This window comes from Myotis davidii, unplaced genomic scaffold (assembly GCF_000327345.1).
Source record: "Myotis davidii unplaced genomic scaffold, ASM32734v1 scaffold370, whole genome shotgun sequence".
Lineage (NCBI taxonomy): Eukaryota > Metazoa > Chordata > Mammalia > Chiroptera > Vespertilionidae > Myotis > Myotis davidii.
In genome coordinates, this window is record NW_006288615.1 from 16924768 (window position 1) to 16951799 (window position 27032).

At 40.7% G+C, this 27032-nt stretch overlaps 1 protein-coding gene across 7 annotated transcripts in view; it reads right to left on the minus strand.

Moving 5' to 3' along the window:
- RAPGEF4 (Rap guanine nucleotide exchange factor 4) overlaps nucleotides 1-27032 on the minus strand; it is a 225534-nt gene that overhangs the window by 102937 nt on the left and 95565 nt on the right. For 6 of the 7 annotated variants that reach the window (XM_006760619.2, XM_006760617.2, XM_015561981.1 and 3 more), the window contains 2 exons: nucleotides 20633-20705; nucleotides 18099-18118 (listed from right to left, as the gene is read on the minus strand). In XM_006760619.2, coding sequence (XP_006760682.1) covers nucleotides 18099-18118; nucleotides 20633-20690 — 78 coding nt within the window. In that variant the 5' untranslated portion in view covers nucleotides 20691-20705. Of the gene's footprint in view, nucleotides 1-13526; nucleotides 13798-18098; nucleotides 18119-20632; nucleotides 20706-27032 lie in introns of those variants that run through there. The other variant, XM_006760618.2, reaches the window with a different exon arrangement.

A 27032-nucleotide genomic window follows, 5' to 3' on the forward strand; every position in this document is an offset into this window, starting at 1 on the left:
TAAATAAATACATGTAGTATGAGTTGCCATGTTCTGTAATTCTAGTTTGAATTAAAAATGTATAGATATAAACTTTTTCCATGGACGTTTAAGAATGCCCTCTATAATGTGCTAAAGTTAATCTATTAGAATTCAAAGGGGATTATTCTGGTAAATGATGCTAAATTTGGGTTACAATGCTGGGTTTGGGCTACAAAATATTTAAAGTGAGATTGGCCCAATTAGGAACACACCCTCTGGCACAATCTGAGAAACTACAGAAACTCATTTTAAAAAATCAGCCCACAGCCCAGCCAGTGTGGCTCAATGGTTGAGTGTTGACTGATGAACCAGGAGGTCACAGTTCTATTCCCGGTCAGAGAACATGCCAGAGCACATGCCCAGGTTTCGGCTCAATACACAGTTGGGGACATGCAGAAGACAGCCAATCAATGATTCTCATCATTGATGTTTCTATCTCTCTGTCCTTCTCCCTTCCTCTCTAAAATCAATAAGAATATATTTTAAAAAAAATCATCCCACAACAAATGATTTTTCTCATCGTTGCTTCTTTAAAGATTTATAATTAATGCAGTAGATTAAACAATTTAAAGAACCATTTGGGGAGATTAGTGATCAGGTAAAGGCAAAACAGTGAAAACTCACAACTTACCTTGCATCTATCATGAGAAAATAAGAGAAAGTCAAGATGATGGAGAGAGATAGTTTCACATCTCTGGGTCCATCAGTCCTGAATTTCTTATTTTGAGGGATCTATAGAATGTTTTCTACATACAACAATTGTGTCCTGAGTTGAACGTCCAGTCTTTCTGCATTTCCTGAATTCCCATTACTGCAAATACTTCACTGCTTGTGCCACAGCTGTTTACCTGTTTCTCCAAGTACAACATGAGCTCCTTAAAATAAAAAAATTGTGTTCTTGTTATCTCAGAATCCCATGGTGCTTTGTACCTAGGGATTATTCATGAAATAATTACATGACTAATACATGGAGAAATCTCTGGGGAGGTTTTTACCTGGCAGTGGTATAAACAGAATGGAAAGAATCTTTCCTCTTCTCATTTCTGAAATTGTTTTGCTCTTTATGGTTAGATATGGAAAGAATTTATTGGATGTTGGCAAATAATTTGTGGACTACTTTACTTTCATTTCTTCCTTCCTAGGAATAACATTTCTCTTCAGTTCCTATCTGTAATAAGGTGTTTTAAGGTTGAAAGGGAGAAACATTCATTTAAAGTTGACACTTTTGCATTACCTTCAGATCAACGAAGTTCTTAAAAACAGATGGTCTCAGAGGTGTGAAACCATTTCTCTCCATCATCTTGACTTCCTCTTATTTTCTCGTGATAGACACAAGGTAAGTTTTGAGTTTTCGCTGATTTTTTAAGTATTTCTGAATGTTTTATGGGCAGTTTTGAGAATTCATACAAGTGATGGAACCCTCAAGATGCATATACATACGTATACCCAAAATTCTGCTTATAATTTCAGGGGTTAATTGAAATTTATAGAAGTCCATACACAGATCCTAAATATGAACATGTGTATTCCTAACTACAGAAAAAACCCACTATATAAAAGTCCAACAGAAATATGTGCATATATTCACCAAAAGACATGTACTAGACTGATCAGAACACAACTATTCATAATAGCCCATTGACAACAGAACGGACAATATATTATGATATATTCCCATAACAGAATGAAATAATCTTCACAAACATAATATTTAATGAAAGAAGCTGGGTACAGCAGGTGTGTACCAGGTGATTTCTATCTGCTCATCTAAAGTATAAAAACAGATTAACCTTAGTTGGGGGAGTGGCTAGAAGAAAACACGAGTTTCTTTCTGGGGTGGTGGTGATGATCTGTTTTTTGATTTGGGTGCAGTTTACATGAGTGTGTTTGTGAAAATGTATTTACCTAAATGATGTGTACATTTTTACATGCATATGCTAAGCTTTAATGAAAAGTTAAAAGAAAAAAACCTACGTTAGAACAAGAAATTTACTTAATCTCCTTATCAAAAAAACAAAAATGAAAATAATTACTAACCCTCCATTATACATAGAAAAAAGGAAAACTTGGGATTTTGAAACTTAACATCTGGATGGCACCCAGACATGTGATCCTGACACATGGCCCAACTGGCAGCAATCTGTGTGTGCAAAAACGTTGCCACCACCAACCTCCACAGAGGGTGGCATTCAGGAGGAGGACCCATGGAGAGAGAGTGAGCCTCAATGACTGCCTGGCATTTTTACACATATTCATTCATTTAGTAATTCTGGGAAAATGTAGAATGCTGATTGCAAATGTCAAGTATCTACTGCTTAAACACTAATAACGCCCTCAAAGGAATACAAACATAGGAAAAATTAAAACAAAAAGAGTATTAAAGTTGGTATCTAATTAAATGTTTACAGCTATTTCATTTAAATAGTTCTTATACCTGGCAAACATAACTTCTTCGAGGAGATCATAATAAATATTAATAAAATATCCAAGAATTTTATTTATTCATATATTCCATTGTAAATACTTCACAACTACATGCTTCTCAGCTATTATGCTTAAGAAGGCCAATGATTTGACTCTTGAGAAAGTGAAAAGCAGTTTTCTACAGCCACATATAGGTTTCTGAAGATATAAGTTGAACCCATCAAAAGTCTCAGAAATTCTCACAAATACTTTTAGGTATTGTATTAAATTCAAAGTAAGTGACACACATTTCATGTTACGTGCTGTGGAAACTCTACAGCTCATGTTTAAAGCCACAGTCAGAAAATGCACACACTTTTCTAGGCAGTCAGCACTGATTAGTAATCAGCAAGTGGGTTTCACAAGATCAGAGGAATGCTTATGCTGCCGTCGACTGGCCCGAACATGAAAATCACATGTAGTCGGCCTCTATGTACATGTCATAAGTGATTTATAGAGAGGCAAGGAGAAGGGGTGGCAACAATTGTCCACGGTGGCTCAGGGAGCCTTTCCAGAGGAGGCAGGACTTGAACAGGAGCTCTAGGATGAAGGACCTAAAGGCTAGAGGTAGTGCAGGCTGGAGTCAAAATCACAGAGCAGGGAGTTTAAAGTATTTGGAGTCTCCACATCTAGCTGTAGCACAGAGCGGGTTGGAAAAGAGGAGAAAGTGCAGGAAGATGCTACAGGTGAAAGTATTACAGATTCAGCTTTGTTAAAAAAAATCGGAAAGTCAGATTATCAATTGTAAAGACATATACTTAGTTACTGGTTTTCTTAAATCACAGACTAATGCATGCTCATTGGAAAGTGTACAAATATTAATCATATAAACCACCACTCAGTAGCCCCCCCCTTATCCACAGGGAGATACTTTCCAAGACCCCCAATGGATGCCTGAAACCGTGCATAGCACTGAACCCTCTATATTACTACGACTTTCCCACATACACTACCTATAGCAAAGTTTAATTTCTAAATTAGGCACTATAAGAGATTAACAACAATAACTAATAATAAAATATAGCAATTTTAGCAATATACTATAATAAAAGTTAAGTGAATGTGGCGTTATTAAGTAAAATATGGTTTACTTGACACAGGCACTGTGTTAAGGGACAGTCCATCTGATAACTGAGAGGGCTACTAAGTGACGGGGAGGGCATACAGTGTGGATACGCTGGACAAAGGGAGGATTCACATCCTGGGAGGGACAGAGTGGAATAGAGCAAGATTTTATCACACTATGCAGAATGGTGCATAATTTAAAACTCAGGAAATGTTTATTTCTAGAAATTTCCATTTACTATTTTCAGACTACTGTTGACTGAAGGTAACTGAGAACAGAAACTGAAACAGTGGGGGAGACTACTGTTCAAGGAGACATCTTGGCTAGAATAATTTATGTGGTGGTGGATTAGAGTTAGAAAAATCAGTATGAACTAAATATAGATACAGATGGATATATAAACAAATATGCACAGGTACGTATATGTGCTCAAATTAGTATACTGTATGTATTTCCTCGCTCTCTCAGCTGAAAGGGTTTAGAAGCAAGAACATCCCAATAGAAACAAGCACACCTGCCATCTGGATCTTAGTTTCTAATACCATTCTTCAGTTAAAGAAACCAAAGACCCTTGGCAAAATGGCTGTGGCGAAGATGGGGACAGGGAGTATACACACATCTGGTTGTGTCAGAAAGTAAGAACATGTCCAAAATACAACAATGGGAGTTGCCAAAGTAACACAGGAGCCAACTGAAAGGGCGCCCAATGGCCAAAGCTGGAACGATTTGAGCAACAAAATAAATATAGTAGTATTGGATTACAACCCAAAGTGCAAATTAAAATCTCTCCAGTCCATCCTGATATAAATAAATGACTGAATAAATAAATGTGAGAGAAGAGACAAATCTTTCATGTAGAAGAATTCTAAATAATTTATGTAGCTCTCCACTATCAAGGAGGTGGAGCATAACACAGAAGTGTCCACAGTGCCTGGTGACTTCCTTCCAGAGTTCAGCATGGAAAGAGCCGTGGGGGAGAGGGACTTCACAGTGGGAAAACCTGGCAAATACGACCTTAACCAGGTCATCAAGGCCAATATCAACAATGATACAATGATACATCATATTAATAACATGTATTCTTGATATGATGTGACGAAAATGGTACATTACCTCTGTGGGTTTTCCCCCCAAAACCCATAATCTGAGTCTAATGGGGAAAAAAATCAGCCAAATCACAAATGAGGGACATCCTCCTGAATACCTGATTTTAGCCCTCAAATCTGTCAGGCGTCAGTGAGGAAAGTCTGAGAAACCTATAAGAGCCTAAGGTGACAGGGCCACAAGACATAAAGTGATATCCCTCCTGGACCAGAAAAAGGACACCACGTAAAAAAAAAAAAAAAAGAAAAAGGAAATCTGAATAAACAATGGACTTTATCAATATTGTATCAATATTGGTTCATGAAAAATGCTGAAGGATTAAAATTCTCAACCCATAATTCTCTATCCAGAGAAACTATGCATTAGGAATGAAGATTAAAAGAGAAAAGACATTCCCAGATAAAGGAAAATTGGGGCCAGCAGACCTGTTTTAGAAGAATTTCTAAAGGAAGTTTTTCACACATAAGGGGACTAATACCAGGGAAAGACTCAGAAAGTCAAAAATGAAGGAAGAACAGCAATGTAACCAGAAATAATTCTGAAAATGGGGAGGGGATGGTGAGAAAACTAACTTTTACAAGATCCATGTTGCTGTTTGGAAAAAAATTAATGCAGAGGAAATTCATTCTCTCAAATGGTTGAGAAAATAATAAATAATAAAAAGTCCTTTATAAACGTAATTGAATGTAGGCTATGGATATAATATATATATTAAACTAAATTTGGTTCTAAATATTAAACATGTAAAATACACAGAGCGCTGGGTGGTGGCATATAGGGTCGATGTTTAAAAAAGCTTTATGGACTGTCAAACTACAGCGGAAAGTCCAGGGAGGGTAGGCGGAGGGCGGGGTAAGAGATCAACCCAAGGACTTGTATGCACGCATATAAGCATAACCAGTGGACACAGACACTGCGGGTAGGGGAGGCCGGGGGAGGTCAAGGGGAGAATAAAAAGGAGACATATGTAATACTCTTTGTAATACTTTAAACGATAAAAAAAAAATAGTTTTATGTTTCCAAATATTTGATATAAGCTCTACTATATTTATGGCCAGGAAAATATAGCCATTGTTTTAAAAATCCACTGTCGTGCTAGACTTCATTTCAGACTGTTGGCATACACATTTCTTTTTGGGCACACAATGTAAGCTTCAATGACTCATCTGAATGTAAATTCGGCTCATGGACCTTACAGACTTAAAATCAACCAGATAAAAAGGAAGAATTCCTCTATCTCGGAAAGACAGAATTGCTTATGTCTTCTCCTGGTTCAGAACCCACACCTAAGTATCTCAAAAGACTTAACAAGACCACGTCTCGTTAATTTCCACATCATACATATTAAGAAGACAGGGAAAAGGAAATTGTGACTCTGACCGAATAGAATGCATGGAATTTCTAAAGCACAATGCATATTGCAATCAAAGCGATTGCAAAATGTGATGTCAACATTATTCTCGTGAGTGCTGCTGTCCTACTTCTTGATAAACAAGGGACGAAGACTAACCCCAAATGAGATATGGATTGCATTATGATGCTACCTGAGTGCACCAAAGGAAGGGGGTGATTTTTTAGGAGTCAGCCGAATGTGCCTCACTGGAGAAGAGTAAACAGCTACTATTTCCTGAACCCCATTTTTCTGGGCACAGACCTTCTCTTCATTTCAGAGCTGAGTCCACCCTGGCTCAGAGTTGGGGGTGAAGGGACGACATGACCCACACGAGACCCGTCATTATCCTTCCTCAAGATTTTCTAACTGTAGCTGCCCTGGAAGAACTAGAAACTGTTGGTGGCCACGCTTCCAGGCTTGGGGAGAAGTAGAAATAAGTGGAGCCCTTGGCTTCTGGAAACTGAAGGCCAGCTCCACATCTGTTCTTCCTGTGGACTGGGCTGTGAGCCCCCAACCTACTCCCTTGTTTGCCTTTGCGGTGGCTTGATATGTATTTCTGCCACCTGTAATCTACATAGTCTGAAGTTATACACTAGCTCTGCATTCTTGTGAAGAGGGAGAATGCTGGGGTGTGTGGATAATGAAACATTCTTTTTTTCAGAAATCCTTTGCGTTCAAGTGGTATGGCTCTTACAATGTGTGAGGCATTTCTTCAGCACTGGGCTCTAATTTCTCTCAGTGCCATATTCTGATATAATTACCCATTTACCTGTCTCTCTCCTAGACTGTTTAAGCTACTAGGTTGTTTGCTCTTTGAATTAGTTTCATTGGACTTTGTATCTCTAGAGCCAAAATATGTGCCTGCATGGTACATAATAGGTCCTTAATAAATGTGAGTTGATTTAAAAAGAATTAAATAAAATATGATAATTTTCCCTCCTATTATGGAATTACTTCACTCCTTCAAACGTTATTAATTGAACATTAATGGCTAGGTTAGAAAAATTAATTTATTTAAGAAAAAAAGGTTATTATCCCATTTAGTAGTATTAGAAACTATAGAGAATGATTAAACTAATTAAGAAAAACAAATTGTTTCAAGCCGGCCATCCCCTTTAAAATCACTGAGTCATATAGAAATAATTTGTGGGATAAGTTACAAATAATATTCCTCTGCCTATTCATTAAATTGGGTCCCTGAGGATGTCTATTAAGCAGCACTTTGTTAGCTTGATTCATTTCCTGTTTGTACTTAAAATATTCCATACATCAACCTTTTATTAATTCAGAAGGTGACATCAACAGTGACACAGAGTTTACTTACAAACATAAATTCTCTTAAAAATCTACAAAATATAACAGAGAGAAGTGACAAACCTAATAAAATTCTTGCTGATTTTTCCCTCATTTTTATTTCTTTCAGATACATTCTAATTTCGTTCATGCCCCAGGCACATACTACTCAGTATAAATACCCAACATCGAACCTCATTATCACTCTCACAAACGTTTATTCTCATTAACTATTGACAGGACGGGAGGAAGTCTAATCACACCGCATTCCTGGATTCTGTCTCCAAATTAGGTCTCCAAACTCACTTTATCCTCAGCTCTCCCTTGCGTAGCTGTTGGCAGCTGCATCCTTCCATGTGGTCAGGCCCCAAACGGGTAAGTTCTCCCTGACCCCCTTCTTTCTTTCTCTCCTCACATTTAATCCACCAGAAAATCCTATGAACTCTATTTCCAAAATCCATCTAGAATGCAACTCTTCCCATCTTCTCCACTGGGACTCTACCATCGCCTCCATTTCTGCGTGAAGTACCGCACTAGCTGCCTAGGAGTCAAAGAACTTAGTGACTTTGCTATTTAAGACTATTTCCATTCTCATTTGCTTATTTATGTGAACAGGCTTTCCCAGTATTTACTTATCTAAAAACCAAAAAGGAGAATAGAATGAATGTTAAACCCCTGTTGCATCGATAACAAATTCATTTGTAAAAAGCACCCAAGTCACTCAGCGATGCATTTTCAATAATAATTTACTTTAACATTTAATAATTATAAGAACCTATAAAATATTTAGTTTGTTTTGACAATTGTGTACTACTGCTAACGGCCACACCTCATGCCACACTCTCTGCCCACATGTGCCCATGACCCTTCACGGTACTTTTGTGTTCACATGTCTGTCTCCATCTGCTCGCTGCAACGCCCTGAAGGTACCATACTTTATTTTCAGAGCCTGTCATAACTCAATCCAGAAGAAAAAATTTAATAGAGATTACAGTCATATGAATTTTTTAAATGCTGAGATTTAAATTTATATATATATATGTATATATATATATATATAATTTTGATACATGTAAGTATAAGAATAAGGTAACCCAAGAAGAGACTTCCAATCATAAAAATACCTTACAACATGGGGTGCCATATTAACCCTGGACAGCTCACATCTGGACAATTAGCATGAAGGAAAATTATATTCTATCTATCTAATTTAAGAGACTTTTATAGTTAGGTCTATGTTATGGCAGTTGAGCCTGTATATTGACTAATACATTGACACAATTAAAAAGTAATCTGGCCTAGAAAAATAATCACTTAATAAGATAAAATTCTCTGGGGAAAATAGAATGGGTCTTTGATTTGATTTAAAGAATAAAAAAGAAATAATACAATACTGTCAACCATTAAAAAAGAGCATTTTCATATATTTTTAAAATGGTAAGTAACAAATTGTTTCCTACCATGCCTAACTCTGATTTAATACACAGGAAGCATTCTATAAAAACTTAGTTATTAATAGAATCTCTGCTTGAGAAAATATGTTTAACCTACAGGATTGGAATTAAATATCTTTCTATGGACTTGCAGATTAAATACCCCTTCATTCAGGAAAGCCAAATATTAACAGCATATTAGATGGAAGATGGATGAATGAATGAATGAATGAATGAATTCTATATTGTTTCCAATTTGGATGTTTCCAATTATCAGGCATCTTACAAAGGAAAATAGCATTTACTATTAACACTTCCACTTTTATCCAAAAATGGTGTGTCAGGTAACCAAAGCTTGGCTTTAAGGTTAGACATGCAAAAATATTGGAATGGCCACCAGAGGGAGCCCAAGTGTTTTTCTAAATATACCACACACCAAAGAGAGAGGAACAAAAAACACAAAATAGAAAGCTGTGAAGTAGGAGGTTGCGGGGTAGGTGAGGGAGGGCCCATTACCTGCTGCTTAAAAGAATACCTTGTTGAATGATAAAGCCATTTTTGCATTTATGTTACAAATTCCTTTACTAGACAGTGTACATTGCAATGCTTTAACACTGAGAGGATTGGGTAAACATATAATATTAAAAAACCTCACACACCCTAAAGCTAGAAGGCCCAGGGCGGACTGCTGTGACAACATCCATGATGCTCTGCTGTGCCCCACACATTCCAGGCGCCTTCCCCAGCTTATCTTGGAGTTCCTGTTCTGACTCTATCCTTGTCCATCCTTGTAGTCAACTTTGGGTGTGGTTTCCTCACTTTGTTTGGGATCGGGTTATCATATTACAGCACCAAGTAAGCACTTGGTGTGATTCAGGAATTTTTCATTCGCCTGGCTGAGCCAACTTATAAGGACATTAAGATGAATGACTTGCCATTTGGCATCCTAAGCTTTTTCCAGAACTTAGAACTGGACCAAGTCCTAACAGGATGCAAGGGCACCTTTATAAAGCTTCCCAGCCCCAATCTCCATAGAAACCAGAACCCACTGGCCAACCTCCATGATCCCCCAGGCCAGAACACTGTCCTTGAGCTGAGGCCATAGACAAGGGTGTGATCTTATTTAGCATTAAGCTCCAGGGAACTTAATATAATGTTGTTTTCTGAGAGCAGTGCCAAGTTTTGGGATTTCCCCCATGTCTTACTGTCATTGATGCCCCAAACAATCCTTTTATGGTAGTAGTTCAGGGATCACCATTTTTGTTGATGAGGAAACTGAACCTTATGGAGGAAGGTGACTTGTACAATGCTGCTGGCTATGAAGTGCCAGGGACAAAAATTGATGCATTTCTGGGGACAAGGACTATGAAAATGAATGAGCATTGAACTCAGTCATACCAATGCCTCCTGAAATAGAAAGAAAATTATTGTCTTTCTTTTTCCCCAAATTACAAGTGAGTGAAAAGCATGACAAAAGTGACTCTAATGACTTATACTTGAGTTTTATCCAGTATTCTCATGGGATGTTTTCCTAAGTGTTGTGTGTGTTTCTTCCTATCTGGAAGGGGTAATTTTATCATGTATACAAATAAATTAGTACAAACAAATTAAATTCCACAAGGTTAGGTCATCTACTCAATGTTGCTAGATGTAACATACTGATTAATGAATGCCTTGACTACGGAACCAAAAGCATGCTCATTAAATCTGACAATGATTCCCAACTGGGTGGGTGGGAGTGGCTGGCACTTAGAAGAACTGGAATGAAGTTTAAAATGACCTTGACAAATGGAAAAGGTAAGAGAGGGCAAGATTCAATGGAAAGCTTTGCTGAGTGAGTCATTCAAGAGAAGGGAAAAGAAAGGACACACAGGAGAACATCAGAAATAAGGGAGCACTGACTGGGCAAATTACAGCAGAAAAGGAGCTGGGTATCAGAGTGAACAACAGACTCCTAAGGCATCCGCCATCCAGAGCTGCCATTTTAAAAAAGAAGGACCCCCCCTACCCCCCAATGTGTCTCCTGAGAGCATACTGTGCGTTGCAGCATTGGCTAAGCACTTGGCATTCATCCTATTAATCCTCCTGGAGATGAGGAAACAGAGGGAGACACTTGAACTAACTTGTCTACCTTCACATGGGTAGTAAGTATCAGAGCTGGACTTCAACTCAAGCCTGGAGAGCTCCTAAGGCCACACCTCATGCCACACTCTGCCCACATGTGCCCATGACCCTTCACCGTACTTCTGTGTTCACATGTCTGCCTCCATCTGCTCGCTGCAACGTCCTGAAGGAACCGTATTTTATTTTTGGAGCCTGACATGGGCCTTGGATTGATAATACACATGCAACAAATAAAAGGTTTTTGAGCAAATAGATGGCATATTCTACGGGTATTTCTGAATCATCCTTTGAAGGAAAATAGAAAATAAAACTAAGTTAAAGTGAAAAGAGCTTAAACATTGATAAAAACTGGCAATAAGAATGCCAGATCCTATCACTAAAGGTGGCTTTACAAATTTGTTTCCGAAAATTTTAAGAATGAAAATTCATAAATATATATCTGTACAATCAAACATATGTATGTGTCTGTATATATGTGTATGTGCATGTATATGCATATCTATCACTTATCTCACTTCAATGCAATTTTACCTCAAGGTAAAGAGAATGACTACAGAATATTTTAATATCTCTGGACTCAGGGGAGTCTGTCTGACAAAGAATGTCACGAGGGAAGAATTCAAATCCTGAATGACATGCAATCACTAGATTAATTTATCCAATCTGAGAACACTACAATTTTCTCTCCTACACAGAAGACATATTTTGCAAATAATTTGGTTTCAATTTCTCAAAACAAGAACAATAAAACTTGGAATTCATCAAACATAAAAGATACTATGCATTTTATCCTCACAATCAGTTGAGATAATACACTAGCAACTCAAAGTTACTGGTGATGAACATAATTGCCTGCAGCACAGGATGAAATATTTCTGCAGACAATTCTCTCTCCCATAACTTTGGAATCAGCAGTGGAGCACATTATTATCAACATGAGATTAGGTGCCTTGTCCCCGCTGATAGTGGAACTAATTCTCGGCAGCGAGCTGCTACTGAGCAGGCTCACCTGAAGGCCATGCGATGCTTTAAAGCAGAGTTCCTCAGACTTTTTAAACGGGGGGCCAGTTCACTGTCCCTCAGACCATTGGAGGGCCGGACTATAGTTTTTAAAAAAAATATGAACAAATTCCTATGCACACTGCACATATCTTATTTTGAAGTAAAAAAAACAAAACGGGAACAAATACAATATTTGTATTTGCATGTGGCCCGTGGGCCGTAGTTTGAGGACCCCTGTTTTAAAGTGAGAGCTGGAAAAGTTGTCTAGAGAGAGTGGGAATCTCATTTCTTTTATGATGATGATGCTTAACTATTCAATGCTACCCAGGTCCTTTCTGTGATCTCTGGCCAAGTCGAATTCTAATTACAGAAACAATTGAGAGAATACATTCAAAGCAGCCCCCGAAAACCATCAGTGACAACCCCCAAAACCCGTCAGCCTGGCAGCAACATTAAGAAGTTCTATGTCCTGCCCTAGCTGATTTGGCTCAGTGGACAGAGCGTCAGCCTGGGGACTGGGGGTGTCCTGGGTTCGATTACGGTCAGGGGCATGTATCTTGGTTGCGGCCCCATCCCCAGTTGGGGGGTGTGCAGGAGGCGGCTGATCAATGCTTCTCTCTCATCAATGTTTCTGACTCTGTCCCTCTCCCTTCCTCTCTGTAAAAAAATCAATAAAATATTTTTTTTTTTTAAAAGAAGTTCTATGTCCTGTCCTGGCTGGCAGCTCAGTGATTAGAGCATAGGCCTGCGCACCAAAGGGTCCCAGGTTTGATTCTGGTTAAGGGTACATGTCTGGATTGTAGGTTCGATCCCCACCCCCAGTTGGGACATATGGGAGGCAACCAATTGATATGTCTCTCTCACATCGATATTTCTCTCTCTCCCCTTCTGCTCTCTCTAAAATCAATGGAAAAAATATTCTCACTCCTCAGGAGAGGATTAAAAAAAAGTTCTATGTCCTAAAAAAAAAAATTAAATGTAGAAGAACCAAACTTAGAGCATTAAAACAATCACCAAATGCAATTCATAATATTATAAACATAATTCTAAAATATGCTAACAAGGCAGCACCCCAATATACCCCAATAGGTGCCCCTTTGCCAAGGAAACTCATGACAAGTAGGTCCCATGAACACAACTAAGAACATTTAGAGCAGTGGTTCTCAACCTCGGCTGCACATTAGAATCACCTGGGAATCTTTTAAAAATCCTGATTTCTGGGCCTCATCCTCCAGAAATTCTGTTTCATTGTTACTAATGTTGTGGCCCCACCCCATAACAAAGAAACAGAATTTCCAGAGGATGAGGCCCAGAATTTTAAAAAGATTCCCAGGTGATTCTAATGTGCAGCCAAGGTTAAGAACCACTGATTTAGAGCAACAAACACATGGTCTAATTGACAACACAAGGTCAGATTTTTAGAGTGTTACCTGCATTTACTATTTACTGCTTAGCTGAAGGGCAACTGCCTGCACATTACGTTACAAATCCAATCAATATACCACTGCAGAAGCTAGAGAGGGAGAGAGAGCACGGTCAGCTCTCACCACAGAGGAGAGGAACAGATGGAATGAAAAGCAGGAAGAAATTCACAAAGGCATTCTGCCCCGTAAAACGCATAACTCACAAACACAAAAACAAACATGTCTTCAGAGAGCTGAAGCTGTCCGTGGCACCTTCGACATCGCCACTGGTGTGCTCCAGGAGGCTGGGCAAAGTGAGTCCTGGCTCACTGAGTGACGCATTCCAATCCGCCAGCTGAAGAAATGCGTGTTTACACACTAGACACCACGCAGAACGGGGGCAGCAACACCCTAGATCTAATCTTCACCGGGCGATAAGCAATTTGCCCTTCAAAATCAAAACGAGCAGGCTCAGTATGTTCTAAGGCCCCAGCATTTGGTTGGTTTGCTCTCCTGTGTGGAGCTTTGCACCCTCAGCCCACGTGACATGTGTGTTGTCTCAGGGTGGGGTCAGCACTGGGAAACTATTCTCACCCAGGAACAGAGAGAACGGCTGCTGGGTAAGCCCTCAAACTCTGGCCAAGACACTCGGATAAGCTCCGAACACAGACCAGTCATGCTTTAAAGCAAGATTTTAAAAACCTTTGTTTCTGCAGAAAACTGTTGGTTTGACTCCAGTAGGTGTGCTAAAGGGGTTTTATGGGATTATCTACCTTTTTTGTACTTTAAGTTTGTATCAGCAAACATGCCTTCCTTTTTTCTTCATCTGGCCCAGAATCATAGCCAGTTTATAATGGCAAAATAAGATGTTGTCATTTAATTGGTGAGAAATATTTTAATTTGTTTTCTCTAACCTTGAAAAAGAGCAATTGAGATAAATGTTATCATAGTCCCTAAAAATTCCTAAAACCCCTAACCTTTTAACCCTAATAGTTACTTGCTTATTATTACTCTATTACCCTCTCCTCAATGAGAATTTTCAAAAAACTGTGTAGATTATTCCCTTATTATCTGCCATTTAAAACCTTGTCTTTATAATAATTTCTGAAAATTGTTCTTCATATAAATGACCCACTATTTTAAAGCATTTGACAAACTTGGTCATTTTTTATTATTATTGATATATTACAGAAAGGAAGGAAAAGGGAGAGAGAGAAACATCAACGATGAGAGAGAATCATTGGTCAGCTGCCTCCTGCATGTCCCCCACTGGGGATCGAGCCCACTACCTGGGCATGTGCCCTGAAGAGGAATCAAACTGTGACCTCAAAAGGTGGATGCTCAACCACTGAGCTACTGGGGCCGGACTTAAGTCACCTTTTTAAAATTAGACCTGCAGATAGTTTTATAAGACCCCCCAAACTTGCTCATTATTAATAGCTAGTGTCAGTTCTTCCAGCACTTTGGAAATCTTTGATCTCTGCATTGGTAGTGTTCTTTACTGGGAAAGTATGCTTCCATATTTAGCAAGAAACTTGCTAGCAACACTATCAATACTACAACTACCTTAAAAATGAAGATCTCAAATGATCTTTTTGGAAACAAGATGCTGTAAGTCAGGAAATGGGATTATTTTGTGATTTCTTCCTTAGTCTATTTTCCAGCTTCTTGAACACTTAGGAAGAAAACTATAAACTTCTAAGACTACAAAGCTCCATAGCAGTTGTCTCTCAAAGGATACATAGCACAATAAGCAGCAAAATCAACATAAGTAGCAATAAATTATAGGCAAGCTCATTCCTTCAGAGGACAGCAGTAATAGTCAACTATAAAGCTTTTATTTGTGATTTTTTTTTTTTTTAAGCTTCTGAGTTAAACATGGTCAGTCAGGTATGGCACATAGAGAAGACAGAAAAAAAACCCAACTTAAATCAAAGAGAAGAATTTCATTATAAACCTAATAGCCACAAACAAGTACACCCCTACCAAAATAGTCTGCTTGCCTTATTGGGTCAATGGTCATTTTTCTAATATTTTCATCAATTATTTTATAGGTTCCAGAATCCTGTGGTACCTAAAGTGTTAAATCCCTATCAATTACAGTGAGTAGTCAACACATACTCTTGCAAATTAACTCCCAGCCCATTTGTTTCTATGAAAGTGCAGTTTATGAAAATAAAGTTCTTTTTATACAAGGTAAGCCTGGGTCTGGAAAGAAAACATAGCTGGCAGGGCAGGTAAAAACACCACTCACTGACATCTACACACTTGATTAAAAGTTAAACGCGGTGATTCACAAAATCGAGAGTAGAAGCTGGAAAGGAGAATATATGCGTTCCACAAAGACTGTGTTTGGACACTGAAACAATAAATTAAGTGCTTTTATTTCAGTCACAGGCCTGTTGTGGCTATTCAGAAACAGAAAGGGAATATAATATTGCCCAGCATGTAGTTAAAGAGCGTAAAGGACTAAAGAAACCATCACAACACAACTTGTCTCTTCCAAAGGGAAAACGTCAATTAGCACCACATTAAGGAGCTTAAGCTTCTTTTTATCTTTCTAGGAGCTTCAACTCTGCTCACCAGTGTCTTTCATCTCATTTGCTTTACTCTGACCGAAGGCACTGGAGAGCTTTCCTAAGAGCACAGGGTGACCTTACATCCACTCTATTTGCTGACAGAGAAAACGTGTGCTTGTCCGTTTGCCAGAGGATTTGACTCAGAAGGGCCCAAACAAATACAAATAAACAGACACCACAACTAATACAGGGGAGACTGCCTGGCCAGCCCCTACATCACTGTACCAAAGTTCCTGCAAACTTCAAATTCCTATTTTGTCCCAAAGTGAGCTACATGGTGACAGCTGGTAGGCTTTCTGCTTAGAACCTTGTGCCTGTCCTCCCACTGCAGGGAGGTCCCAACGAAAGGTCACTTGGGGCCTAAGAGAGACACAAGCTTCCTTTTGAAGCTTAGAACATTTTAGACTCCCTGGGGTCTGGCCATTCTGTACGCTCTCCTCATCACTGATGGTCCCTGGACGAGGAAGCAGCAGGCCCTTTTATCATCTTCATTTGGCTAAGGACCTGTGTGGTTTTTGTTACGGGTGCTTTGGGACACCCGGGTCCAAAATGGTGGCAGAATCAGTATGTTACTTTGGGCTCTGAAGGCTACGGCTTTAGAATCCCAGGAGCCTGGTTGTCTAGAGCTTTACTCAACACATACAGATTTTTTAAAAATTCAATTTATTGGGGTGACACTGGTTAATAAAATTATATAGGTTTCAGACGTACAATTCTATAACACATCATCTGTATGTCGTATTATGTGTTCACCACCCCAAGTCAAGTACCCTCCCATCACCAATTATCCCCCATACCTTTCCTACCTCCCCCACCCCCCTTCCCCTCTAGTCATCACCACACTGTTGTCTGTGTCTAAAGCTATTTTTTAAATAGCAAATGATCAATGGAAAGACTCATGGAAGAAAGGTATTTTAAGCAGAGCTATAAAGGCAAAAGACAGTTATTTATAAAAGCTAGAACCTTTTCAGAGAAGGAAGGACAGCTAGAAAATGAGAGGAGCTTGAGAAACTAATAATTATAATAATAGTCCTAACATTTACTGAGCTCTACTGTAATGTCTCTATGCTTCCCACAGACTATCTCATTCAATATTCCCAATGGCCTTTTAGGGTGGTCAGGACTAACATCCATGTTTTGAAGATGAGGCAAGGATATTTAGAGAAGTCAAGTAGCTTGCACAGGGCCTCACAGGGAGGAACTAAAATCCTTTGCTGAACAAGCCACATAAATTTTTGGTGTGAAGCTTAAAGTAACACTGCCTGGCCTTGAACTCAAATCTGTAGTGGCACAGCAGTGGGCCAGCATTCCCACCCAGGCTTTTACAACCAAGATTATGAAAGGAGGGAGACCTAGGGAAAGCTAGAGACAGATCTCTGAAGAGGAACACAGAAATAATCGGAATGTAACTAAGACCATGTCTTAGCCCGTAGGCATAGGACCGAAAGCAGGGAAAGAACAGGGTGACAATTCTGTAGCATGGCCACTTGGGTACAGCAGTCAAGGGACACAATGGCAAGATGACCCATCTGAGAGCCACGAGCACCACATCCGGTGAATCACTACGTGCTTCCATCAGGAACCCTTCCATGTCGTTGTCTAAATCCAGATTCCAATTAATACAATTAACATCATTATTGATCATGTACGTGTAAAGACGATGCCACTACACCACTACCATCCTTAGAATGCGTGCTTGGTTCTGTTTCTTAGGAAAGGTTTGTCCGAAACCTTCTAGCTGTTTTCCATAAACAACTATGGCAATTAATTATTTTCTACTTCCAAAGAGAAACAATGACTTCAATGTACTTGGATCCAATTAGGCAAATTCATCCTCTGACCCTGAATTTCATATTTTGTACTCCTACTAAGGAAAAACAACACATGTTCTTTAGGCTGTTAAACTGATGATTTGTTCTACCGCTGTGCATGCATCATGGGAAAAAGAAAACACTAAGCACTTGGACTGTTCGCCCCTGAAATGACCTTTGTTCAGACTCCTTAATGCCAAGGACACGTGATGACCATGTCATAGCAATCGACCTTCTCCTCTTTATACTTCAGAGTGACCCACCAAAGATGCCGGAATCAGATTAGAACAATATTTATTGCTCTGTTGAACGTGAAGGAAGAGCTCTCTTTGCTGGTGAGGTTACCAAGATTATTTTTTACCTTTTGACAGTTTTTAGAAGCTAGGCAGAGAGAGTAGCTACTCACATTCTCCTTGTCAGGAATCCCTAGAAGAGGAAAAGGAGAGAGAGACCATGAGTTGTAAGATCAAACTGTAAAATGGAACTGAAATCCCTTGCTGAATCAAACCAAGTAAAACTTTGGTATTTAAAACAACAACAACCACATAACCTGCTTAGGAGAAGAGCAGCACCTATCGAATCTGTGATATAAATAAATCAGCGAGTCAGGAGCAGGACTGAGTGCCGGACAACACGGTCTCATGCTGATGTTGCTTCTCCACCCACCATATGCTTTACTTTCCCAGAGGCAAAATGTATCCCCGAGTCAGTTACACCAGGTGAGCTCCTAATTCCTCTGTCTTGGGCACCAGAACACTCAGAATGTTAGACAGAGACATCAAGTGTAAGTGGCACATTTATACTTTTACATTTCAAACCACCTCACACTGCTCTAGGGATTCGAACCTAGGGGCAGGCTGCACATGAAACCCACCGGAACACAGCTTCCACTGGGGGCAAACCAAACTCCTGTTTGCCTCCAAGTCAGGGCTGAGCAGGGCAGTGGCTGTTTCAAGAGATATCTCAGTTTTCTGAGCAAAGAGTTAAATATTCATCTATTCACTTCTTTGTTTATTCATTGACAACATTGCATGACCACCTGCTATAGGCGGGCCCCGGTCCTCTGCACTTCCTCTGACAGACACGGTGGGTAAGAGGGGTCACACTGAAAGGTCACAGCCCCATCAGAGCTTAGTGCCCCCAGGACAGGGGCACAAGGGCCTTATGTTGAGGAGACAGAAGTACAGGTGGTTTTCACAGGTGACCGCACCTAGTTCTGAACCACGGGGGCAGTGTGAGGTGGTTTGCAATGTTAAAATATAGTATGTCCAAATTCCAAGAAAACAGAACTTTCTGTGTTAATATAGGACTACACTAATTTAAAATATTGGCATGAAGAGAACTGAGTCATAATGGGCAGCAATACAGAACACGGGAGAGGTAAGAATGGAAGAGATGGTTTGGAAACATTCCCTAATCAAACTTTGGCTCCCAAACTCGGAGCGCACCAGGATATAAACAGAGCAGACCAATGGGCAGGTTTGCCATCACTTCCCAAATCGGTCAGAAGCAAGGGCGGCCTAATGTCAGCACTCTGAAACGCCTCCTGTCCATCCACCCACCCGCCCAGCCAGCCGGCCAGCCACCCATTCATTCAACAACGGCTTGAAAGGACTGGAGCTGCTTGAATGGGGAGACACAGGGGTTGGCGGAAGCTCACTTTCTAGGAGGTTTAATAAGACAAATACACAGTTGCACAAATCACCATAACTGAGTGGCCAGAAAGTAGGGTCTTTGTAGAGAAATGATACTTAACGGGTGACTTGGGACCCTGCAGGAACTCGAGAGTTGGGTTAAGGCATTAGCAGTCTTGGAATTCACCTTCCATGGCGAGTGATGGACAGTCACTCAATGGTTTTGAGCAACAGAGTGATTCTGAACAGGATAAAGAAGGAAAAGGACTGTTCATAAGTAACTGATGCTTAAGACATCAAAACAAGATTCAATGGCAGGGTCCTTGATTGAGGTCATCTCCTGCGTGAACATTTGGGCTCTGCAGGTGCTCAGAGTGGAAATGCTGCCTGCTCCGTCACAGCTTCAAACCCCAGTACTTGGTACCTTGTCACATGTGAATGTGCAGGAGCCATGTAAAGGAGATTAGAGATGCAACAAGCATCTCCCAGGGACGGTAACGAGTGCTAAACAGATGCTCCTGGCATGCACACACGGATAAACAGATAAACAGATTCAGGACACGGGGTTTCTTTGAGTCTAGTGTAGTGATGGTGAACCTATGACACGCGTGTCAGAGGTGACACGCGAACTCATTTTTTTGGTTGATTTTTCTTTGTTAAATGGCATTTAAATGTATAAAATAAATATCAAAAATATAAGTCTTTGTTTTACTATGGTTGTAAATATCAAAAAATTTCTATATGTGACACGGCACCAGAGTTAAGTTAGGGTTTTTCAAAATGCTGACCTGCCGAGCTCAAAAAGTTCGCCATCACTGGTCTAGTGGGCACCCCTAGAAAATCAGATCACAGAGAAAAACTTCCTTCCTTATTGGAGCAGGCAGGGACTGGTTTCTTATGAGAGGTCTGGAGTTTGGAGAGGTTGTGATTTAAGACTAGGAAGGACTCGTGCTGTTTCTCTCCTTGAGTAATAACATCAGCATGAGCAAGAGGTGGGGCTCTTGGGTGTGTAGTTCATGAATCCTATTTTTAAAAGCGCACAGGAACAACACTGGATTTTGCTCTAAAATGAAGCGATTCTGAGAAAGCATGCTAAGTATGCTGAAGTTCCAGGGCATCAGCTGAAGCCATAACACAATCCTGTATTACCAATTTAAAGAATAACCCATGTGGGCTGGCAGGTCTGTTTATCCACAAGAGTCTGGGAACGGAATCTGCCACGCTGGTGAAGGACATATTTTTTGTCACACGAAAACACACACCACACGCTACATTTTTAGATGCAAAATGTTCACGTTTCACTTACTGTCATTGTTGGAGCCCGTTTCCATAACACCATAAGGAGGAGCCAGAAGTCCTGCCATGTACTGTCGATATTTCTGAAAGACAAGATTGTAAACTCAATGCACAGATACTTACTCACTTGGAGCATTCATTTATTTGCAGGTTTGAAAAGCAGAAACATCAGCCATCAGGGAACAGCTGAGTCTTGTATTTACGGAGCCTGAAATGTGCTGCCTGGGATCCGTGGCCTAAAACAAGGATGCCGTGTTCTAAAGAGGCCTTCCCGCATACAGCTGAGCGTGCCCCCACCAGGGAGGGGGGCCCATCCCAGTTCATTTATGTATTTGTGACTAAGTATCCAAATTGTGTGGGTCTTCACCCTCCCTCCACCTCCTGCCCTGCTTCTCACTCCGGCAAACAACGTTTCGGTGGAAGAGAAAGACACTTGGTTTTTACAGGTGCAGATACAATTAAGTAGGTGATTGACACTGAATCTCCTTCCGTTCAAAGCAAAGAAGAAAGGCTTCCCTGGAAAAGGTCTGTGTTGAAAGAAGCCGATTTGCTTCCATTTACCCACTTCCTTTCACATCGTCCACCTGCCCGTTTTGTGCCCTCCCAGGAACTGTTGGGATGTTATCAAATAGAACTGCCTGGATGCCCCTGAATTGTATCCCCCTGACTTGTGGTCCAGGCAACATGGGGCTGGGACATATACAGTGGCCCTCAAGGTCTGCCCTGTTTTGAAGGGAGAAGGCTTGGAGAGCATAAAACAATCTAGAGCATCCTATGAGAGAGAAGTGGCATTTGCGAAGAATGGAAAATGATTATTAAACATCCTCTCTTGTCAGGTAATAATACAGTCCCCCCCCCCCACACACACACACAGAGAAAGCTGGGCGATTTTAGCTATCGCATGGTGTCATGTATATTTATGGTTTCTAATTACGATGACACAAATGTTAAACAGCATCAAAAGAATCAACCCTCTATAATGTGCTGGGGGGTTACACAGACGTCAGCAGAAAAGACTTCATCTGTAGCAATGGGAAGCTGGCAGCACGCAATGTTCGAGCAACCATCTGGCCCATTGGGTATATCTGAATGGTGTTTGTAATGTAACATTGACGATTTCTCAAAAGAGCCTTCTTCCAGTCAAGATGTGACTAGTTTTTATTTCTTAATCCATTTTCGCTCTCATTCTGAGGCAACTATACCAACACCTGCATGCAAACATTAAAAACCATGAATTCCTCTGCCTCTGGGTTCAGGAATCACTCACACATGCTCATAGGACCAATCTTGCACCCTGAATTCCTGACACATCCTTTGATAACTTCCCAATTCTGATTCCCTTCTTTCCGATGACACTATCTACTCTTAGTCCTCACTAGAGAGCATTGATTAAACTCATTTCTCAGCATGATATGATGCTGGACCCAGAACAAAACAGGCTCAAAAGGAGGAGATGGGGGAGGGGGATCTGTTCTAAGAAGGTTTTGTGACACCTCCGCACCCCCCTCCCCAACAAACACACACACACACACACACACACACACACACACACACACACAGCTTTTTGAGTTATCCCTCTGTTAGCTCTGTTAGCAACTCCCTACCGGGCTCCTAAAAGAAATCATTCATGTTAAAGTAAGGGAGCAATTTTGCTTTGCTTAGAAATGTTTTGGATGCAGGAGATGTTCTTTGTCTCGGGCACCTCAATGTCAATTCTCATGAACTCAACAGAAGCACCTTCCTGGCCCCTGAATGAATGGGACTTCGTCTTCCCCCAACTCCATAGCGCGTGGTCTGCAGCTCCTGGGAACAGACACTAGAACAGCCGCTAGGAGCCAGAGTGTGAGCTGGAGCTCAGGATATATTGAGCACCTACTGCATGCAGTGTCCTAGGCCCTGGGCTCACTGCAGGGAACAAACTGACAGGCCCCTTGAACTTGTGAAGTGCTGTCTCCTGTAACATAGGGTGCCATGGCTTGCCATAACACAAACTTATCACTTGTCTGTTGAATTTTAGAATATTTATGGGAAATTTCAAACATAGATAAAAAACAGAATACCACATACTTAACATTCAGGCTCAATAATTACTATGTTATTTAATCTACACTGCTATCACTTGCCCCTTCCAGAATTATTTTGAAGCAAGTCCCAGATATCTCATGTAATCCATAAATATTTCAGAATGAATCACTAAGAGAAGTCTCTTTTTCCCTAAAGAAAACCACAATACCACTATCACAATTAAGAAATGTAATATATCCATAATACCCAGTTAATATTCAGATTTCTGTTTCATAAATTTCACAGCTGAATTGAATTTAAAAAGTATTATATCTGATAAGACAACATTGTTTGCAATATAACAACTTTGGGTGTAGTGGAGATTGCAAAACCAGGATGGAAATATTTAGGTCTATAAATAAAAAAGTCTACCTTTTAAAATTGATGGGGCACGTTTTAATAAACATTCACTAAAGCAGGAAACGGATTCCTCATGTAGCACCCTGCAACACACCCTATATTCATTAGGATAAAAACAGCTCACTGGCATAAAAGCTATGCCAGAAAATTGGAATTTCTAAGTTATTTGCATATTGCTTGATCTTTAGGCAGCAGTTCATCTTCAAGCACCAGTTAAAAGGCGGCCTGTAAAGGAACATATCAAATGAAAAGATGCCAAACCTTACCAATGACAGAAAGGCACATTAGCACTATAGTGCAATATCCTGTTTTACTAGTCAGATTTGGAGAAGTTTCGAAACATTGGCTAAACACACTATTAGTGAGAGGGGGGAAAACAGGTTCTCTCATATATTGCTTATTGGAGTAGAAAATGATACAATCTTAGTGGAAGGCAATTGGAAGTATCTGTCATATTTTAAAATGTATATTTCCTTTGATTGAGCAAGGAACCTCCTTCAGAGGGCAGAGCAGAGCCTCCTGAATACAAATGCAAACAAGCCTATCTGTTTGTAATCCTATATAATAAAAGGCTAATATGCAAATTGACTGAATGGCAGAACAGGTCACTATCACATGCACTGACCACCAGGGGGCAGACACTCACTGCAGGGGCTGCTTCCTGGTGGTCAGTGCGCTCCCACAGGGGGAGTGCCACTCAACCAGAAGTTGGGCTCATGGCTGGCAAGTGCAGCAGCGGTGGCGGGAGCCTCTCCTGCCTCCGTGGCAGCACTAAGGATGTCCGACTGACGGCTTGGGCTCACTCTCTTGAGGGCTCCCAGACTGCGAGAGGGCACAGGCCAGGCTAAGGGACACCCCTGCACCCCAAGTGCATGAATTTCATGCACCAATCCTGTAGTAGCTAATAAAAACACAAGCAGGAAATAACCCAAATGTCCACAAAGGAAATGACATTTGCGTTGCTTCTTGAGAAGTAGATGAAGATGGGTTGGTTCCTGATAGATGATGTTGGAATATTATACAGCCATGAAAAAGAACGAAGCACCACTATGTGTGCTGAGGTGGAATGAGTTCTACAATATACTGTTACATTTTTGAAAAGCAAACTACAGCACTGTGTGTAGAGTATGCTACCATTTTGTGGAGATAAGAGAATAGATGTGTGTTTGTGAACATCCATAACGACCTGTAAATGCACAAGCAAATATACAAGAAAGTAGTAACAAAGACTGCCTCTGAGAAAGAGGTCTGGGAAGCTGAGAGTCAAGTGGGAGAGAGACTCAGTTTTCACTGTTTGTCCTTGGCTGAGCCAACACTGAGGCAGTGGGATCACCCACAGTGACTGTCTGCCCAGAGGCTGGACTGGTGGGGTTGGCCTGCAGTGCCCTGCAGTGTCAGTCACCTCAATGGTGCCTGGTAGCGAGGGATCATGGCAGCAGGAGAATGAGAAGACAGCTCTTCTCTCTTAGTTTAACATGTGGAAGTGGGAATAATTCCCTTTAACTATAAAATCCTCCAGAGATGGGGAAATTGGGGAGTTAGATACTAGGCTTCCTTATAATAGGGCTTATTGATACTGAAGTGAGGAATTGAGAAATGAGAGTTGACTGTATTAGTAAATATAAACCATGGAGTTTAAAAGCCATAGAAGTTTAAAAGCCACTTCAAGCTTCCTGGGAACCAGAATAAAACTAAAGGGAATTAATCAAGGCCATGATTGAGGCCCCCACATGAAAATCAACACAAGGCCAGCCTAAGTCTGAGGTCAGCAGTTTTTCAAAGGTGACCCAGCACATTTTTATGGTGGTTACTCAATGTCACCCCTACACATCACCCCCACCCCAGGCACTGGGATGTGTATTGGCCTGGCTGAGTCCCTTGATAATGTCCTCTTTGGGGGCCCTGGTTGATGTTCTCTTGCAAAGCCTTTCCCTGGATTCCAACACACTCTAACACCTCAATAGATTCTATGGCCTAACTCAATCATTCTTAAATCGCCATACGCACTGAGAAAGAGCTATGCCTTTAACGGACACTGATCCACACATGGAAGGCCCCTGGCTGGAGGACTCCCACTCCCTAACCCTCCAGGACCTCTGAGGGCAGTTAGGAAACAGTATTCCCAGGACAGGAAAACCACAAGGGCTCCAAGGCTCTTGGAAGAGTTTGCTAGGCTTCATTCTTAGAGCTACTCTGGGCTTTGCCACTAATCAGCTGAGTCACCTCCAACACGTCCTCCAAGCTCCCTGGCTTCAGTCTCTGAATTTGATCCAGGGTTTTGAAACCTTGTTCTTCAGCAGAACCCCAAATTCCCTCAGGCAAGGGCCCCTATGGCAACTAGAACATTTTCACTTTTATCTGTTTCATAGAATCCCAAGAACAATTTCATTTGAAAGATGACTTATGCTTTTAAAAAAATAAAAGTTTAAAAACCACAAGATTAAATAATCTTTCAACTTCCAGCCAGACAAAGGTCACTCAAAGATCTCTATAAAGAATCAACGAAGACCAATTTAGGATTTCCCTAGGAAGTATTAGCGGCTCTATTCTCTGTTAGGAAGACATCTATGGTTGTGGATTGGCCATGTGAAGCTTGTTTCATACCTGAAAGGTTTATCCAAAAAACCACGGGTACGAAGGATTTACCTGAGATGCACCCCAGCGCTCACCTTCTCGCACTGAAGTGTGCAGTCCCCCGGGGTGGCTGCCAGCAGGGCAGGCGGGGATGCAAGAGCTCTTCCTGAGCTTAAATTTTATTCTATGTCAAGTAGTTTATACTTTTACATTATGAAGTAGAAAGCTAAATTTGCATAAATTTTAAAGATTAAAGCATGAGACTTCAAAGAAATTTTGAGCATGCTGCTGGCTATGTCTAGCTACAAAGGGTCTAGATCTGGGCATAATGTATTGATTTCATCTGCATTCAGGGAACTTCAGTGAAAAAAAAAACAAGAACTTCTGATGCTATGGGAAGCATGCAGACACTGGACTCACACAGGGCCTTGTGTGAACTTGAGTCAATTTTTATCTCAGTTTCCTGGCTAAGGGACCTGGTATAATAACACCCATCTTTAGGAAACATTGGGAGGATGAGAAATGAAAGCAAACAAGCAGGAAGGCACGAGGATGATTGACAGGACCGGTGTGAACAGCTGTGGGGGATATCTGCTCAGAGTGAGGGGACACTATGAGAGTCCATTGTGGCAGAGTCCAGGACTGGGGGAGAGTAGAGAGCACTGTTCCAGGAATGTGGGGCTGTCTTACCATACGTCCCATTTGTTACATCTACTAGGTTCTCCCAACCTATTAAAGCCCAGTTCACAAAATGTTATGGCAAACAGTTTGTCTGCGCTTTCTCTGAGAGCATCCTGATTATGCAGTAGAATAGTTTAGAACAGGGTATAAAGTTCAAATCCCCTTTTTCTGTTTCTTGGCAAGAGTTGGTTCATGACTTCTGTATGGTGTACAATGTGTGACGTAAACATGGACATGACATGTTGCTCTAAAATCTCAGAGCTAACAATTCTTTAAAGCAGCAGTTCTCAACCTGTGGGTCGCAACCCCTTTGGGGGTCGAACAACCTTTTCACAGGGGTCGCCTAAGACCATCAGAAAACACATATATAATTACATATTGTTTTTGTGATTAATCACTATGCTTTAATTATGTTCAATTTGTAACAATGAAATTGGGGTCACCACAACATGAGGAACTGTATTAAAGGGTGGCGGCATTAGGAAGGTTGAGAACCACTGCCTTAAGTAGACAGCAGGCCTGACAGGGGCCTCACAAGGGGCCTCAAAGGGGCCTGAACAGGAGAGGAGGAAGAGAAAGGGACTAGCATAGGGAGTGGTAAAGCCACTTTTTCCTAGAAGCTAAACCATCTCTGACTACTTACAGTTAATGATATTAAAGACTCAGATTTCTGGCTGAAGCACACTCAATACATCTGTACTTTTAATATCACTAAAAGGCTCAGAGAGTTC